The sequence below is a fragment of the Lottia gigantea genome (genome assembly GCF_000327385.1).
Source record: "Lottia gigantea unplaced genomic scaffold LOTGIsca_59, whole genome shotgun sequence".
Lineage (NCBI taxonomy): Eukaryota > Metazoa > Mollusca > Gastropoda > Lottiidae > Lottia > Lottia gigantea.
This window is the reverse complement of record NW_008710013.1, coordinates 477,090-496,786: the sequence shown is the minus strand read 5'-3', so window position 1 is coordinate 496,786 and position 19,697 is coordinate 477,090. Positions and strand designations below refer to the sequence as shown.

The 19,697-nt window shown below is 32.9% G+C and overlaps 2 protein-coding genes across 2 annotated transcripts; one reads left to right on the top strand and one right to left on the bottom strand.

Moving 5' to 3' along the window:
* Positions 1-4,412: 4,412 nt before the first annotated feature.
* LOTGIDRAFT_127854 (hypothetical protein) lies at positions 4,413-15,342 on the top strand (the record flags this gene model as incomplete). The annotated part of the gene is made up of 16 exons (XM_009063618.1): positions 4,413-4,466; positions 6,186-6,251; positions 6,526-6,735; positions 7,818-7,874; positions 10,160-10,228; positions 10,479-10,650; positions 10,878-11,006; positions 11,299-11,501; positions 11,701-11,766; positions 12,151-12,270; positions 12,913-12,989; positions 13,268-13,478; positions 13,883-13,954; positions 14,115-14,218; positions 14,620-14,828; positions 15,218-15,342. 16 exons carry the CDS (start codon positions 4,413-4,415, stop codon positions 15,340-15,342), a joined length of 1,944 nt encoding a protein of 647 aa, XP_009061866.1.
* A 346-nt stretch (positions 15,343-15,688) lies between these two features.
* LOTGIDRAFT_235077 (hypothetical protein) lies at positions 15,689-18,836 on the bottom strand. The gene is made up of 5 exons (XM_009063617.1): positions 18,708-18,836; positions 17,881-17,916; positions 17,481-17,627; positions 17,108-17,256; positions 15,689-16,278 (listed from the first exon to the last, which is right to left on the bottom strand). Exons 1-5 carry the CDS (start codon positions 18,796-18,798, stop codon positions 16,186-16,188), a joined length of 516 nt encoding a protein of 171 aa, XP_009061865.1. The 5' UTR covers positions 18,799-18,836; the 3' UTR covers positions 15,689-16,185.
* Positions 18,837-19,697: the final 861 nt, after the last annotated feature.

The following is a 19,697-nucleotide window of genomic DNA, read 5'->3' as shown; positions in this document are numbered from 1 at the left end:
AAACGACATTCATGTGGGAGAAGGAAGCGATATTCATGTGAGGGACAGAAGAGACAGTCTACAAGAAACAAGTTCAAGTAGCGATGAAGAAGACATCATTATGGAGAGGCAATTACCGGTACAAGGAGTACAGGCGGCGGTTCAGGATGTAGGACAGGTACCACCTACAGAAAGGGTCGAGGACATCGACAAGGAGCAGTCTGTACAAAGGGATAATCTCCCAGAAGATGATGTTGAAGAAGATGATCCAGAAATGCAATGTCTAAACTCAGAGGAGAGTACACCGGAGGTTGAAAGTACAAGTACGCAAGGATCTAGCTTCGTCATCTGTTTTCCCTTATATATCTTGGATGATCCATCTTCAATATTGCCAGAATATTTTGTCTGTTCGTGTAATATTAGAAGTTCAAGTGGATCGAAGACGGAAGCGATTACACTCAACAGACCTCTTCTTGTTTTCGGTTTGTCTTCAATGTCTATCTTAAAAGTGAGTTTACTCAATTTACTCCTAACGGCCTTTCCATTATGGAGTCATCATCTCCAAAAGACAGTTGCATGGATAAGGCTCTTTCGGATGCGGGAATCGAATTCATGACTTCATTATCGTTGCTGATCCATTTATGTATGTTGAATCCAGCCTACAAACTTCCTTCAATTTCTTGACCAGTTCGATAGCAGACGCTTTTTCGTCAACCGATTTCAGGCAGTCATCCACGTAGAAATTAAGTAAGATTGTGTCTCTTACCTCTTTGTTGAATCTGTTTTCGAAATCTAAGGCAGTTCGTTGTAATGCAAAGTTGGCTATAGCAGGGGATCCAAATAAGTGAGATGACATCCTATATTCTGATGATTCGATGATTCTCAAGATTTCCATTTCTCCACCAGAAAAACCTTAGGCTATCTCTGTCCTTGACTGGTACTTTGACTTGATGGTACATATTAGCTTCAATATCACCCATTATTCCAATCTTCCCTAGTCTGAAGCGAAGTAAAACAGCAACTAAATCATTGGCTAAGTGTGGACCACCAATCAAGACTTCGTTGAGACTGACTCCTTGATGCTTGGCTGAGCAGTCGAACACGGCTCTAAGTTTATTCTTCTGGTAGACGCCGTGATGAGGGATATACCATTTCTTTGGATTGCATTGGTCAAGTTCTTCTGGAGGGACTTGTTCGGCATAGCCCTTATCAAGAATTGTAGTCATGAATTTCAGATAACCATTATAGAATTCCTTGTTTCGTTTTAACTTTGATCGAAGGCTGGTTAGTCTTTTCAGAACCATTTCTCTGTTGTCTGGTAAGACGATTTCCTTGTCTTTAAATGGTAGGTCAATTTCGCAGTGTTGATCCTTAAGTTTGATCGAACTTTCCACCATTTCAATAAATCGTTTATCCTGTATAGAATGTTCTTGTTTCTCGTCGGAGAGTTTCTCTGGAAAGTCAAACGACGTCGACAATCTGACCATTCTGTCCAGCTGATTCAAGTTTTCGTTTTCTGAGACAACATCGATGAAGTTTACGTTGAATTCGTCTTGCTTGGTCGGTGTATATGATAACATTCCACAAAATGTAACAAAGTGCAGTCAGTGCTGCATGCGGACTATTTCTTGGTCCAGTAATAACCCTTTTAGGTGTAAAGGCATCAGGTATATTATTTCCAATTAGCAAGCCAATTTTACAATCAGGATGAGGAATTGGTAGATTCTTCAAGTGATCCCAATGTTCAACATAAGTGGGTATGTGTCGTTCATTAACTGGCATTTTATCCTTGGAGTACAATTTAGGAATTTTAATTCTGTCAGATAAGTCATGACTATAAATCTCTAAGTCCTTAACTATCTCAGATGCTAAGGTAACAATGTTTCCCATCGTCTCCAATTTGATTTACGTAGATGTTCCTTGTATTCCTAGATCCCATAGCAAATGGGAACTTATAAAAGATACATTACTTCCTGGGTCTAATAAGTCATAGGTGTCTTTAAGATGAAGACCATTTTTAGTTTTAACTTTAACTGCAATGATAACCATTGTGCATTCGAGTCGGTCACCGGCTCCCATGGGACTACTATCTATTGTACTTGCAGAAGTTGTCATCTTTGTTTCGTGTGGTGGGTTTTCCGGTATATTCTCCTTCAGTGACGTAGGCTTAACGTCTGGACGAAGAATAGAAGGATGGTTCATGGAGCATTTCTCGCAATTCAATCTGTTTCTACATTTGGATTTCCTGTGACCTTTTTTAAGACATCCATAACAAAAGCCTTTTCCTTTGAGAAAGTTGATCTTTTCATCATGTACCATTTTAGTACCAATCGTTCAAACTTCCTACATACCCCTAAAAAAAATGTCCATTCTGGCAATAAGCAGAAGTTTCTTTGTTCAAGCCTTGTTCATCTGTTAGATTTGAAGCATAGGTTCCATTTGATCTTGGCTTGTTCCATGATGGTTTCGATACAGGTTGAATTTTAGATCCAGATTTTGGTGCGACATATTGTGACATGGCGACTCTTCCGAAGATGGGGTCGTTGGCTTTCTTTGCTTCTTCTTTACAAAGGTGACAATTAATTCAAAGGTTGCTTTCCTTTTCTTGTTGTGAAGCATCGTTAGCCATCTTTCTTGTAAGTTGGTAGGTAGTTTTCCGACTAAAATCTGCATGTTGTGTACGTTTTCTAAAGCTCTGTAGGTATCTATGCTTGAAATTGCATTACAACATTCAGCCAAAATTATTCCAAATTCGTCCAGTTTGACAGGATCTCCGTATTGTATATGATCTGTGTTCAAAACTTTCTTTATATAAGCATCGGGCATGTAATCAGAGTCACCACAGCGGTGGGTTCGTTTTGCCGCATTGCCCAACTTGCCATATCGTGCCCAATAGCACAAAAACGACATGTAAAACGAAACTAAAGGTTTCTGATAAAATCCGGAATGGCCATTTTTTACATGAAACGAAATATTTTAATCTGTTATTATGTATAATTTGGACCTGTTAGGGAAATCGAAACTATAGTTTTATGGTAAAATCTGGAAGAATATAAATACCAAGTACAAACGATCAGAACCGTAATACAAAATACATAAATCCATAAAACGAAACAAGACAAGTGCAATAAATAAATTTGGTAATAACTTGCAAGAGTTATGTCCCTCTACTGTGTGCCAATAATGTCACCCTCGTGCTAGAAAAAATGGCAACTGAAATGTCTGAAAGTGAAAATCTTCTGAAGAGTAAATCAGAATTATCAAGCGAGGAGAAGTTTAAAATTCTCGTATTCGATGTGCTCTATAATTCGGCAGTGGCTTAACCCCCACTGGTTCCAGCTAAGTCCCAGAATATCCTGGCAGAATGTCCTGGTAGAAGCTGGGGTTGATTGGCTCCACACTACTAACTCCAAAAATCGACGAACCTGCGATTTTGTAGAAAAAAGAAAAATTAGATAGTGGACCACAGCCATATGCGCCCACCACGGCATGCGGATGGTAGATATTCAAGATTTTGGGGCAAGGGCAATAACTCTGCTTCTGACGGTCGAAAATAGCTCAAATTCGAAAATGATCTTCGTTTTATGAATATGTATACACAAACCGAGTTTCATTTGATTCCATCAAAAAATGTAGTTTTTAGAGCGTTTACAAGCAAATGTTGATGGACGGACGGACGGGGGTGCCGACAATATACGTCCACATAGAGAGATGTGGGCGTATAAAGATCGATGCCGGACACCAAATGGCCATTCCGGATTTTATCAGAAACCTTTAGTTTCGTTTTACAAGTCGTTTTTGTGCAGTTGGGCACGATGCGGCAAGTTGGGCAATGCAGCAAAACGAACCCACCGTCACCATATCTTTTTTCAGATCCTTTAATGCTGCAGGGTATCCAATTTTTGCATCTAAATGACTGTAGTCTGCTGTTTGGTTGACCATACGTATATTGTTCCAAATATGTCAATTTTTCATCGTCTGAGGTTTTATACTGAACTATTTTGGGTTTCAAACTGTCTAAGAAATTTGTTGAAGAGTGTTGGTTGACCTCCAAATTTTGCTATTTTTTAGGGGTATGTAGGAAGTTTGAACGATTGGTACATAAGGCTGCAACGTTTAGCACTTTCTGTAAACGTTTACACGAAAGTAATTGATCGAAACGGTACCGTTTAAACGCATTGTGACGAATTTTCAATAAGATAAGAACCGTAACTCTATTGACGGGTCTGCAGCGAATTGTAAAAGTTTGCTGCTGTCTGAATGTTTTAGTAGAGTATCGTCCCCTCTTTAGCTCTTCTTGGACATGCGTATATGGTGAATTCCATTGCAAATGTCAACAACAACCAGTAAACAACCTGTGTCAAGTCTAAATATTTAACCAGAGAAACAAATTTCACCTTAAGATACATTTGCAGTCTAATTTTAGGTTGGATATGGCTCACTTACAACCAAAAGAGGGAGAATATACGTCAACAGTTTATGGTTTGGTAGGTTTGAACTTTTTTTTTACTATATTTAAAGTGATACTAGGCCTACGTCTTATCTTAGAAGAATGAACGTAAAATTTAAGTTCTCCGTTCTCGAAATTGTCAATATGAGGATCAGTTAGCTTACCTGGTGTCATAAAGTTACAACAGAATCCCTGTAAAATTGGAAAATTCATAAAACTAAGTAACTAAATAAATATGCTATTAACTATTGAAAAACACTGAATATCAATTTTACAGGGATTCTGTTGTGACTTTATTATGACACCAGGTAAGTTCACTGATGGATATACAGTGGTGTAACCTATTTTCATGGATAAAAGGATTCAACACCGAATTTCGTCAAAGTTAACAAAAAAAATTTTTTTTTAAGTCTTAGATGTTTCCTCGGATATTCTACAAAATAATTAAAATTGGTTTATTTCGATTTTCCTTATGAATCCTTCACTTTGACCCATATTTCATGAGCAACCAACTCGGCAATGGCGGCAGAATGCGTCACCTATTTTCGTGTACAATGTTTGATCTATAAATAAGTCTAGAAAAACACGTTGTATGGATACCGGGTGGTATAATTAACTTCTCTTAGTATTTATCTTTAATATCAAATAAGTGACAATTCCTTCAAAGAACCACGATATTAAAAAAAAATAGTGACTGACAAAATAAGATACGTAGCGTGATTTATTGCTAAAAGTCACTGAAACAACATAAGAATATGGTCCACTTTGTGTTCCATAGAAATTTTCTGCTGACACGGAATCCGCTAGTTGATCACGTGACTTCATTCGTTGGACTACATTCTAGCAGACAACACTTGGAATTCCGATTACCGCCTGGGATTATAAGGAAATTCAGCCGATAAAAACTGGTGACGTTTGGTAATAACTGAAATCTGCCATTTTGTATTTGTCAAAGTATACATTAATACATTTACCTTGCTTGAAACTACTGGATTCATATTACTAGCTGATATTGTAGAGATAACCCATGTTTATCAAAACAAGCTAATGCGGAGGTCGCTCAAGGTCGCTCATGTAAATTATTAAACATTTCTGGAAATCCACGAAAAATAGGTTTCCATGGAATTAGGTTACTTGACTGTATACTCATCTTGACCATTTCGAGAACTTAAATTTTATGTTCATTCTAAGGTGTAGTATTATTTTAATATTGATATTTTATTAAGCGTTTTTCAATATTTTTTGCACATTTATGGATAATTACTAAGTTTTTTGGATTTATCGGATTATATAAGGATCCTGTTATGTTATTTATATTTTTTTTTCATCGAATTTGGCATGACATAGTCGCCTTGATGAAGCTATGGTCTGGGTGATATTATTACTTACAAAGTTACATTTATGAGATGTATTGTAATCACTGTTCATACTTGATCCGTGTCGGCTGCTATTTTGAAAGCAAAGTCACATGGGGAGTCAGTCAATTGATGTGTATTCGACTGCTAATTTGTTAAAAACGAATTTAAATATTGCCAACAGTTGTTGAAGATGAAACATGCAGCTAGAATTTGAACATGTTTTACCATGTTCAACATTGTTGGGAAAGTCGTCTTCATGATAAAAAATTTGTCCGCAAACACGGTCTTACAAATGTATGATGATGTTTTGAACAAAGACTGGGATTTATACAACTGTTTAAATTGCTATCAGAGGCAGATGTTTTGGTCAAGTATCATGATTGTGTCTTTTATTCCAGATTAAAGATCAAAGATATCATGAAGCTATTCAGATTTTAAGTCATCAGTTACAAAGCCATCCGAAGGTAACATTGCTGTATATGATTGATCCAGTTGAATTTAGTGATCAAATATTCTCTTAAAGCTTTATTGATCTACACTTGTGCTTTTATTACACTAAAAAAATAAATACCAATAAAGTTAGTAAAAAGGGGGGAGAATATATATATACATGTATATTTATAAATGTCGGATTGCTGGTACCCTTCCTGTTTTATTTCTGAAACACTGAAATAGTTGTAGGACACAACAAAATTGTATCAGTTTGTGCGATTATGACTTATCAATGTTTCGTTTCAGTCTAGACCAGCTTTATCCTTATTGGGATATTGTTATTTTCAAAGTCAAGATTTTGTGAATGCATCAGATTGTTATGAACAGTTGACTGTGTTGTTCCCTGACAATGAAGACTATCAGTTGTATTTTGCTCAATCTTTGTATAAAACTAATCTTTATCAAGAGGCTATGAAGGTAGCCTGTCAGATAGATAATCCTGAATATCAAGGAATGGTAAGTCTTTATGATTAGTGCTGTCTATTATAGGTGTTTAAAGGGATTTTAAACTTTTTATATGTATCAGGGACACCATTTCTATTACATTCAATCTGTTGTTTTTGCGATACTAAAACTAAGCTTTTTATGAGCCTCATAATATGAGGTCACAATAACAAATGCTGCTAATGATATCTAATGAGATAGCTACTATTAGTTTTTTGTAAGTAAATAAAAAGGTTCCAGTAAGTGTCACCTATAAAAGGTAAAAGTAAAAAGTTTAGGACACCTCTTTACAATTCTTTTTCAGCTTAAACGTGATCTGAAATTATGAGAAATAAAAATCTTTAGAATTGACTCAAGTTTGACAGAAAATAAAAGAAAAGAACATAATGCTTTTAAAGTGTTTGTTTACAATGTATGTTGATTAATTTTTAGGAAGATATACCATTGACAAGAATGTACTACAATCCTTTAACAAAATTGAAGGCAATATTTGTTTTATTAAATATTTCACTTTTATTTGTTTTGTATTTAAGTTCCTTTAATTGGTTCCTTTTTCAAAGTTTAATTGAAATCTCACAGTTTCAGAAGTTATTTGATAACTGAAATTGAAATATATGCTTGACCTACTCATAGAGCCCTATTTGCATATCTAACTGCAATAAGCTCTTGAAGTGATAAAATTCTGAGCCTTGGTCTGTTTTTTTGTTGTCCTGAAGGGGAACCAGAAACTGGATTTTTATTCTGGATAAACAAAATAATATTAGGCTGATTTCAATCTGTTTTGTTGCATGTTGTTTGAACAGTTTGAGGGGATATATTTTATTATAAGTTTGAGATGTTCTTGTTTAAATTTGAGTTGTGGAAAAGCAGAATGAAAAGCTTTTGAGAATGGACATGTAAAGTCTCTGGTAAATATAACAACAAAACAGATTAATATTAATCATTTGTACTGTCAAAGAAACTCTACACTTGATCTCTGCTGTAAATTTACATTTTGTCTTTCTTTACAACCAGAAAAACTGTTTAAAAGTAGAACAGAACTCATTTCATTTATTAAAACTGTTAAACTAAGATACGTTTATATGTAATTATAGATAACTAAACTACAATCAGCTATAAAATATGGTGAAGAAGATTTACCAGCTGCCAAGGTTGGTTATATTCATCAGTATAATATTTAAATACCTACAATAATAAAACATATTCTCTGTTCATATATTTACTGTGGGACTTTGCTTCTGCAAATGTCCCTTCTTTTTTTTTTTTTTTTTTTTGCTTTTTTTTTACACACCTTCCTGAGCCTAGTCTGCAGTAGCTGCAGCAACTTTCCTCAACTTTCTGTACTGGGGATGTGTTGCATAAATATATTTTGGAACATTTTTGCAATACCGGAAGTGCCACAGTCCAACATGTGCAAAAAGTCGAAAATCGGCTCTAGAAGGCGCATATTTGCATCGATTTTCATTTTTACAATCTACCTGTAATTTCTGACCTGATAGCACTTGCAAAATAAGCACACTTTTTTCGATCAAATTTTTCAATTTTTTTGCAACTTTTTTGTTTTTGCATCGATTGATCTGAAATTTAATATGCAAAGGGGCATCACTAAAGTAAATAATATGTACTTGTCAAATATTTAACTTTACTTCCGGTTTTAAATGGGGAATCAATTAAAAGTACAATCCACTTCCCGTCGAATAACTTCCGGTGTAATTGAAATAGGTCAATGAAATTTATGCTGATCGTAAGTAAGTGCTATTATAAAAAAACGAAGAAAAAAAAATCCAGACCGGAAGTGATGCTTTGGCAGCCATATTGAAAAAACACACTTTTGAAAAAAACTCAAAATGGGGCCTAGGGTAAATATTGATATGCTCAAATTTGATGTGAATGTATTCTGCAATCGATTGCAGTAAAAACAAAAAACATTGGGAGCCGAATTTTGAATTTCGCTTTTGCTTTTTTGCAACTTCCGGTTGAAATTTTTTTAAACTTTAAATGCTCACACCACGTGACCTTGGCCTTTGATGACCTTGACCTTTATAGGGTCAAAGGTCATTGACCTTGGCTATCAGTTGATACTTTGACATTTGACCTCAGACATGAACTTCCGGTTTTATAGCTGTCCGTAAAAAGCCAAATTCACAACTTTGGACTGCTGTAGCACGTGACCTAATTAACCTAGAGGGTTAATTTTTTCGGTTTCTTAATGTGCTTCTCATGCACTTTACATTGATATATAACAATCGTCTTTTAAAGCAAAATTGAAATTCGTGATTTTTTCAAATTTGAGGGTATTTTTACAATATTTGTGTCTCTTTGAGCTTGATGTATGTATATCTTATGATCTATTTGATGCAGAACCTTGATATTTGGAAAACCACTAGACACTTTGAATATGAATTCACCTATGACAAAAAAAAAGTTTTGTGGGCGTGGCACATCCGGGTTGAATTACTAATTGTTTACATTTAGAGACATGGGCGTAACTTGCATAGGATGCGTTTGTTCAAAAAGGATCTTTGCACACAATTACCTCATCCTTTTGGCCAGTTTGTGTTAACAACTCAGTTGTTTCAGCTTTATAGTTCCAAAAAAGGAACGGGTTTTAGAATTTCCATATTTTCAATTTCCGATTTTGTCCTTTTTTGAATTTTGTTGACCTATAATTTTTGACCTGTATGATGTAGAAGCTTGAAATTTGAAAACACAACATCATATTTTGAATATCAATTAACATTTGCAAAGGAAATTGAGGTGGGCGTGGCACATCCGGGTTAAATTACTCATTATTGACATTTTTGGCAAGGAACATAACTCGCAAAATGTACATTTGTTCAAAATGGAACTTTGCATACAATTACCTCATATTTTGAGCCACTTTGTCTGAGAAGTTCGGTTATTTCCGCTTCTTATTTCAAAAAAGGGAACAGGTTTTGGAAATTCAAAATTTTCAATTTTTGACCTTGACCTTTGTTGACCTTGACCTTTGTAGGATCAAACGTCATTGGCATTGGCTATCTATTTGGAGTTTTATATTTCCTGTATTTTATAGCCGTGTGCAATTTGAAACTTTGATGACTTATATCAAAGGTCATTGGCCTTGTCTATCTGCTGATACTTTCATTTGTGAGGTCTGGCGTCTACGGTATTAGAATCTGTTAAATAATAAAAATTTCTCAACTTTAGACTGTTCTTGCACTTGACCTAATTATCGTTGAAGGTTGATTTTTTCAAGGTCTTTAGCAAATTGCTACATTTGCAAAGTCCCACTCTGTGCCACGTGTGGCTCTAGTATTTATATTATTTACTATTATTTAGAAATGTTATGGGCTTGCTAAATTTACAACTTGGTTTGCTAAATAAGAACTTAATTTATTTTATTACATTTTATGTCCATTTCAATATTATTATTTTGATTGATGTAAAATTGTAGAGCTTGGTAGAACAGTGTCCACCTGATGATCCTGATACAGAAATCAACTTTGCCTGTCTCTTATTTAAGGTATGTTAATGTATGGAATTCATTCATTGCATCGTGTTTTCTTGTTGTTGTAAGCATCTATTGGGTAATATACCAAGATACATCAAAACCCCTTTGATTACAAATAGGAACTTGTTATTTCCTCAACTGTTCATTTTTGAACTTATTTCATTTAAGCTGTTAACTCTGTGGATATATTTGACAATATATTCTAATTTCAATCAATTCAAATGACTGTTGTATGTATTAAGTCTATATTATAAAATTTCAGGATGGGCGTTATGATGAGGCCTGTCAGAAGTTTATTACAGCTATACAGATATTAGGATATCAACCACATTTATCATATAATATAGCACTATGTCATTACATGTTAAAACAGTATGCCCCAGCTTTAAAACATATAGCCGATATTATAGAGAAAGGCATAAGAGATCATCCAGGTCAGTAAGACTATTTTCAGTCATAATTGGAGCAAAGGTCAAACCTTCCAAATTTGTTGTGGCAAAAAATGATCAAGCCATGTGATAAGCCATGTGGATTGTAAGCTATATTTTTGGGATGACAAGCCTAATTGCTTAGTGGCACTAGACTTTAGACCAATAAACATGTTATTCGGCATCAATTTTGTTAAAATGAGATGAGAACTATTTTAACTTTGTGCATGTAGAATTGAGTGTGGGAATGACAACTGAAGGTATTGATGTCAGAAGTGTAGGAAATACTTTAACTCTACATGAAACAGCTTTAATAGAAGCTTTTAATCTCAAGGCAGCAATTGAGTATCAGCTTAAAAACTGTAAGTATATATTTCTCTAAATCACTGTGTATGAGTTTGTAAACCAGGGGTGAGATGTAAGATCATCAAACTAATTGTGGTTGTGAGTTCTAATCTTGGCCAGTGTGAAAGTCCAAAGACCTTGAATAAGTCATCTTCATTCTTCACATATAATGCCATAAGGTGTGGCCAATGACCAGCTGGTAGAAAGAATCCTTTGTGAATGTGGGATGTTATCCTTGTAAAATATAGTGGTTTCTCTGTTTTCTTTCTTTTTATATGAATTAATAATGCTGGTATAATTTTATGTCAGATGAATCAGCCTGTGAAGCATTGACTGACATGCCTCCTAGAGGGGAAGAAGAATTAGATGCTGTAACTTTACATAATCAAGCTTTGATGAACATGGAAGCTAAACCAACTGAAGGTTTCCAAAAACTCCAATTTCTTCTGCAACAGAACCCTTTCCCACTGGAAACATTTGGAAATCTGTTAATCTTATATATTAAATATGAGGTGAGTGACTTTAAATTATATATGTTATTGCATGGTTAGAATTTTGATCATAATAGGAATACTTCTGTCTATTTTCTTATTAAGAATGCTTATTAGATTGAAGTGTAACTTGTACATTTTTCCAGAGGTACAGAATGTAAATTTGCATTTCATAAAAACATTTTTTAAATTGAATCGTCAATTTTTATGTTCATTTCAGTATTATGATCTTGCTGCTGATGTTTTGGCTGAAAATGCTCACATGACTTATAAATTTTTATCACCGGTAAGTATAATATATTTTGATACTCGATTTTATCTGAAAGGGATTATGTATACCAAATATTTGCTCACCAGAGCTTAGTTTCAGCCATATGTATTTATTTTCTCTTTTGATTATTTCCCATTTTATGAAATCACAATTTAACTGTACTTAATAATGTTATTAACAACTTTGAATGTGAAACAGTTTGAAAAGAGATACAAATAGCTGAAATTGGGCTGCTTACATCAACATAAAGAAAATTAAATTTTTAAAACTCTTTTATATGAAGTACAAGAACAATCCATGAGATAAAGACAATCAGGTTTTTAAATAACTAGGCTATGATCCTCATGATGATTGTTATGAAATTAAATGTCTATTATTTTATGTGCTCCATATTTTTAGTACCTGTATGATTTTTTGGAAGCTGTGATAACCAGGCAGACTTCCCCGGAAGAAGCATATAGAAGACTGGATGAAATGGCATCAAAACAAACTGAAACTTTGAGAAAAATTACTAAACAGGTGAGATAACTCCCTTTAGCATGACCATGTTAATATGACAGTCTTTCATAGAAAGGACCTCAGCTATATATATGACAAACCCCAAGATTTTAAACAGTAATAAAAATCAGCTTATTCATAAAATTACAACAGGAAAATATAAGCAAAGCTTTTTATATGCCCAGTCGCCCACACATAAGATGGACGTATATTGTAATCACCCTGTCCGTCCGTCCGTCCGTCCATCGGTCCTTTCACATTTGGTTCGTGCTCACTCTAAAGGCTACAATTCTTTACAGATTCTTTGATTTTCATTTTGTGTGTCAATGTCATTATGAAGATGATCCCTATCGATTTTCGTGATGATCGGATAATTTTTCACGTTACACTCTATTAGCTATATTCAAAAACTTGGTGGAATTTCTCATCATAAATAACTGGCAGTATCATTGAATTCAAACTATTAAAATTTCTTTGACATGAGACAAATCATACTTTAGTCACTAAATACTGTTTTATCACTTCTAAAAGCTGCCAGTGGGCATATGTTACCTTGCCTGGCAAGCTATCTTTCAATGAAACTATGGGCAATATCTCTGAAAAGCATGTTAAGGAATAATAAACAACAAAGAAGGTATATGATAAGCTCTTGGCTATTTGTAGGTTCAAGAATCTCGACAGAATCATGATGATGAAGCAGTCAAAAAAGCCCTTAATGATTATGATGAGGCTCTTGAAAGGTAATTATCCTCATTTCATCACTATAGTTTGAATTACGCTATTTAGCGCAACTTGAGTTCTATAGAAATTATGACTGTGGTAGGTGTTGTAGAGGATTCAGGTTTGTATCTTGAAGTATCTAAGGTATACCTATATAACTTACCATTAACATTTTTCTTAGATTTAACTTATATTTTTTTTTGGTACTTTTGTTGAGGTAAAATTTATGGCATAAAACATTGTCTAGAATAAGACTTGAAACCCTTTTTAAGTTTATAAATTTATGTTCTTTTCTCAGATATATACCAGTACTGATGCAGCAAGCCAAGATCTATTGGGATATGGATAATTATCTACAAGTAGAAAAGATATTCCGTAAATCAGTAGAGTTCTGTAATGAACATGATGCATGGAAACTCAATGTTGCTCATGTCTTATTCATGCAAGAAAATAAATATAAAGAAGCCACAGGGTTTTATGAACCAATTGTGAAGAAAAATTATGATAATGTGAGTTTCTGTTATTATTGTAGTCTGAAAATACAGCCCATTGTGACTTCTACTTAATATTGTGATAAATAACTTGGAGTGGAATAGTTACAGTAAATTGTGGGTGTAATCATTTAAGAGTGAAAACAAAATTTTCATAGTAAATATTTAAATGAAGCAAGTACTAATGATTGAAGTTCCATAATAAACTCAAAATCCAAAATAACAGTTTGGTAAAACATTAGAAGCACCTAATGAAAATTTTGTATTACGAAGTACTCTGTCATAAATGTCAAATGATCAAGAATTTCATAGTGAAAAATGATATAAGGTGTTTAGAATAGTTAACACACTATGTTACCGCCCTATGCTAATACATGGTATGAAAGTAGATTTGTGGTCAATAGATGTTGTTTTATTTCCAGTTATTGAATGTCAGTGCTATAGTTTTAGCCAATCTGTGTGTATCATACATTATGACCAGTCAGAATGAAGAGGTATGCTATTCATTGTTATTTATCTATAGTATTATTGTTTAATGCTTAAAATAATATAAAAGAGTAATAATGTTTGAAAATGTCCAGCATATCTCTCAGACTATTAGAATAGGTTGGTCAAAATTTGAAATCTAAATTGTTATTTTTGTTATTTTGTTAGGGCGAAGAATTAATGAGAAAGATAGAGAAAGAAGAAGAACAATCAGCCTATGAGGATCCTGATAAAAAGGCCTATCATTTATGTATTGTTAATCTTGTTATTGGGTAAGTTTGGATACAGACTTTTTTATACCGTGTCTTTTAGATTGTAGCTACTTTTATTGTAGACAGGTAAACACAGTGGTGGTGAAATTTCTCGAGAGGGTACTATATACGAAAGCCTGTTCCCTAATCCTATTATGTAAATAAATATTGTTTATACAAAAAAAAAAAAAAAATTTCTCAATCTCATATGAACTTCTTTATTTATTTCTATACTTTTATATTTTATAAATCTACAACTTGTTTTATTGTCTAATCTTAACAGGTTTTTATGTTAGTTCCTACAAACTTATATGTAACTAGTTGAGAAATTTGATGGAGAGAGACTTGTACTCTGCACCATCCTTTTTCTTCACATCTTGCTAATTTTTTTATGCTTTGATTTATCTTATTGTCTTTTCTAGAACACTTTACTGTGCTAAAGGGAATTATGAGTTTGGAATATCAAGGGTAATAAAGAGTTTAGAACCATATAACAAGAAGCTAGGAACAGATACCTGGTTTTATGCTAAAAGATGTTTCTTATCCTTGATAGAGAACATGTCTAAACACATGATAATGATCAGAGATTCTGTCATACAGGAATGTATTGCTTTTTTAGAATGCTGCGAATGTAAGTGTTTTCTACTATTGTGAAGTTATTTACCAATGGCTTCTTCCCATTATTATGTGTCCAAAGACAATGATGACATTATATTTCCTTAAACAACAAGTATTATCAAATCTTGGTTCTGGCTAAAGTTAGTTCTTTGAAGAATTTTGGAAAGTATTGCTTTGACTACATTCAGACTTGTATTTCTGATATTACAGTGTGAAATGTAAAAGTAATTTAATATCAATATTCTATGGGTACAGTCCTTGAATTTCACTTTGAAATGTTTAATGAGCCATGAAATGGTGTTTCTTGATTTTCAACTTTCAATATTAAAAGACTGCATTTATGAGCTAAGAGTCATTAGTTATATCATGAAGAACATTCTTATTAGTTACAACTAATTTCAGTGTATGGAAGATCGGTAAAAGCTGTAATTGAGCAGCCATTAGAAGAAGAACCAATGCATCCTGGAAGAAATACTGTGGCATTCCAAGCCAGAATTATCAAGAGTCTATTGTTACAATTGATTTAAATGTTAGTTATTTTATAGTCAATAATCCGTCCTTTTATTGTAAACTGAATTAAATTATTTGTTAACAAGCCTTTAACTTTGTGTTTCAAATGGACTCCCATTTTCCCAAAAGCAATAATGCATTGTTTTGTCATTATATAACCATCAATAAGTAGAGATTATATTTGCACAATTTCTTTGAGATCATTTAATCTTTGCATGCAAGCACTATTAGATATTGCATTTGTGGTTAAAGTAAAATATGTATCTCTTGACCAGAGAGTTTTGTGTGGGAAGCATGTCGTAGCTTACAAAGACACTAAATCTGCCATGCATAATTGTAAGGATTATTGTTATAAGATACAATATTTGCATATGAGTTTATATAAAATGTTACACAGTAAAATAACAAATAAAAAAAGGAAATATATTCCACTCAACCACTGTTAATAATAGTAAAATAAATACCTTATATCACCCACAAAATAACAATTGTTTCAAAACAAAATATATTGTATATCACACAATGAGATTCTCCTTGACAGTATTTTGCACCTTCATCAATCCTGCACAGAGATTTTTTGTGTAAGACATCCCAAGATATGTTCTTACATGAAATTAGATTCTTGATACAGAAGTGAAAAATACTCATACCTGTATAATTATTGCTATAGGAATAAAGTTAAATGCCTGAGGTTTTGACTACTATTCTAATATTCTGATACTTGGTATCTATCTATTATATATCACGTTTAACCAGCCTTATATCAAAATTTCACTGAAATTAATGGTAAATACTTGTGATAACATTATATATCACACTCCCAATTTGTTAAACATAATATACATATAATGTTACAGATTTTATAACTCATTTCGACTTTCTTTCATTGGTTTAGGGGTTTTCCATTCATCTTCATTAATATTAATATTACCATCTTCAGAAACATGGAAAATCTATAAATAGAAAAAATGGATTTGTTTAGATGAAAACCAGGCCGTACACAGTTTGTAGAAACTGATTATTGTATAATATAAGCTATAATGAAAGGTGCTGACAGGACATGGGGTGTACTTAATTTAACAAAAATTGTTTTTTTTAACTGCATGTAGTACAATACACAGTTCTGGTCAGTCAGTAATTGGTTGTTTACAATATGAGTATGTCCACTAAATGGTGAATGACAAACTAATAATATTATATACAAGGATGAAGTCACAAACACTGACTCAAATGAACATAAAACATATCTGGGACTTGTTAAACAAAGATTTTACAATCATATGCAGTTGTTTCAACATCAAAAATATTAAAACAGTACTGAGATTTCAAAACAAATTTGGCAACTTAAATTTAAAAATAATAATTATTAAATATTATGGTCCATTCAGAGCTAAATCCTACATAAATGTTCCGAACTCATCTTGAAGTGAAGACATGAGAATAAGTTCTACTTGTCCAACTTCAGTAGGACATGAGAACAAGTTCTACATGTCCAACTTCAGTAGGGACACAGGCTGAAATAGATTAGTTGTTTGAAAATCGCATAGCGTGAAACTCTGAGTAACAACTAAGGTCCGTTTTAATATTTCTATATCACTCTGCAATTTATGTATTGAGCATGGTTTTAACAGTGAAAATTGTTTGTATGTTATGGTATTTATATGTATGTATGTTATGTATCTTTTAGATGAGATAAACAAGTATGTTAAATTCTATACCTAAAGACAATTAAAGTAATATGATTAAAAAGATGCAAATAAGGTTTATAAAGCTTGAGCTCACCTTTAATTTTTCCATCTTTTTTCTACTGACATTGGTACAAGCAGCTGATATACTATGACATATCTGTTGTAATAATTCACTATAACTATTTCTCTCTATTCTACTGTAATGACTTACTAAATAAGGTTCCAGAATGGCTTCATTCTTTTCTACAAAATATGCATATGAGTTGAGTCATCTTTGTAATGATTTGTGGATGGTGTTGTTGAAAACTTTTATCTATACAAACGAACTATAAATAAGGCCCAAGTACAAGTTAAAAATGCAACCTTTTTAAGTTGTAAAACTAGATATTGTACCACAAAAAATCATCTTATTGTCATAGATCACATGCTACAATAATTTGGTATAAATTAAAGCACGATGGTCTTACCTAATAAAGTATTACAGGCCAGTTGCATAGAAACCGGGGAATAATCTGATTCAATAAAGGTTTCTTTATCACAAATAGTAGTTAAAGTTTCTAACACTCGGATATCATAGGCTTCATTAGATGATCCTTTTAATAACTTATCTAGAGCTGAAATATCAAGTCAGTAATTAAACAAATTTTTAGCCAATTGTGGCACTTTTCAAAATTTATTTCGGATATCTGATCAATTCCTACTACAGAAACATATTTTCCAAACTTAAAGGTGATATGGATAGCCAAATTGGGTTTTTTAACACATTTAGTTCTGATATAAATATTAAGATCAAGTTTGACATGATTGGTAGTTTATGCATTTATCCAAACCACTGTTATATTGAAGAGAAAGTAATAAAATATTTACCTTTAACTGTAAACTCACATCCAGCACAATATAATTCTGAATTGTAAGAAATAAAGTAACATAATATAGAAAACATACAGAGCATAAGATATAGCTGATCTACAACCATTTTTAATTTGTTTTATTTATACTGTTAGGAGTGTTAGGTCTATCTTTTATAATTGAAAACATTTGATGTAGGCATATTTTCGCTCTTCTTCATATGAAAGGTGACACAACATATTTCAGATAGAAAATCAACATACAGATGTCCTATAAGAATTCTTTTATGGATTTAAGACTAGATTCTTTGATTTTTGTTCCATGATATCCAGCATAAGCTACTAATATAAGCTGACTATAAGCTCTTCAAAGGGTAGTTTGGTTTTTAATTGAATAAAAATTTATTTATCTTACTAGGTCATCTTTAATAGCCTAATTTCAAGTTTAAGTGTATTGACAATAGGGATATATGTTTAAGAGTGTTGTCAGGTCAATTTGGCTACTTATAAGGTGATAAAAACAAGAGAATCTAGCTATTTCTTAGGCTCTGAATAACTGAACTTTTCTCTACAATCTTATATTTTATGACAATCTAATTTTCTGATATTTTTGATCAAAAGGGATAAGTTTTAAGGCTCTTACTTTTTTGGAAAAAATGGTAGGCCTACTGTGTAAGGTAACAGCGCTTTAAAATGAAATTTGGAAAATATCAAAATAGGCTAAAGATACCATTCCAATAGTCCTACATAATTTTTATTAACCTTAAGTTACATTTCAGTGGTATGCTATGGGATCGACACTTCTTTCCACTGTGACAAAAGAAAAAAAAATAAACGTAAACGAACCTTTAGATAAATTATCTGGTAAATCTTTAGTGCACAATATAAAATCTAAAACACAGGTTAATGCCACAATCCAATAGTTTGATATCTTCATTTTGACATCGATATCAATTAAATGTTACCTTATTACTATCTTACTGACGTGTACTGAAGTGAAGACTTATCTCAGATTTTTGTTGTCGGCAATAAAAACAAAACATTGACGTACTTGCTTTGAGCAATCTTAAAAAATTACTACGATTATATATTTATACTTATAGCTTTTAGAGGATTTAAACACTTTATTTTTAAGTGTAGCCCACAAACATACAGTATTCAAATTTTGATAAAGGTCCACATGACTTGAAAATGCAACATTAGCATGTAACATTGATGAGGAATATGTTTTCTCAATAAAGTTAGTCAACAAGGATAGATAACTGTTATAATTCTTTTCCTACGGACAACGTTAAATAGTCATCCTAAATGAGCAGATCTTATATTTCTAAATTATTCACCATGCAAAAATAACTCCAATACAAGTAGTTGTTTTGATATATACAATAATAAATTGAAAGAGGTTCAGTGGGTTTAATGCTTGGCACAGATTGAACCTATGGTAAAAATATATTTTTCTGTAAGTTTAAATTGAAGAGAAAAAAGCCAATTTAAGGCTGTTTTCCACGGGGCGATTTTTTTCGGACGAAGCGATTTTTTCGTACATGCGTATTGATAAGAAGTACTAGAATTTGCAGCGAAAAAAAATCGTCACGACGATCGCAAAAAAAGTAGGAATAGGTTCTTATGGGCATGACGTCAAAGATGGCAGAAAACGGCATGGCCGATTATCAGTCGCCAAGCAAACTCTAGGCCCACGAATTTCTTTGGATCCAGAGGAAATAAAACAAAATCTTGAAAATAATTAGAACTACCGTAGTTAATATAAACAATAGCTTAATAGCAGGGCTTAATAGCCGCTGTTTTGTCGCTGATGGACAAGGGCGTTAGAATAGC

Bases quoted from the DNA above. Each gene is read 5' to 3' on its own strand.
- LOTGIDRAFT_235077 (XM_009063617.1), bottom strand. From the start codon at position 18,798: ATGAAGATATCAAACTATTGGATTGTGGCATTAACCTGTGTTTTAGAT. The intron at 17,628-17,880 runs GTAAATATTTTA...TTGATATTTCAG, and splicing joins ATGTGAGTTTACAGTTAAAG to CTCTAGATAAGTTATTAAAA. The intron at 17,257-17,480 runs GTAAGACCATCG...CATATTTTGTAG, and splicing joins GGCCTGTAATACTTTATTAG to AAAAGAATGAAGCCATTCTG.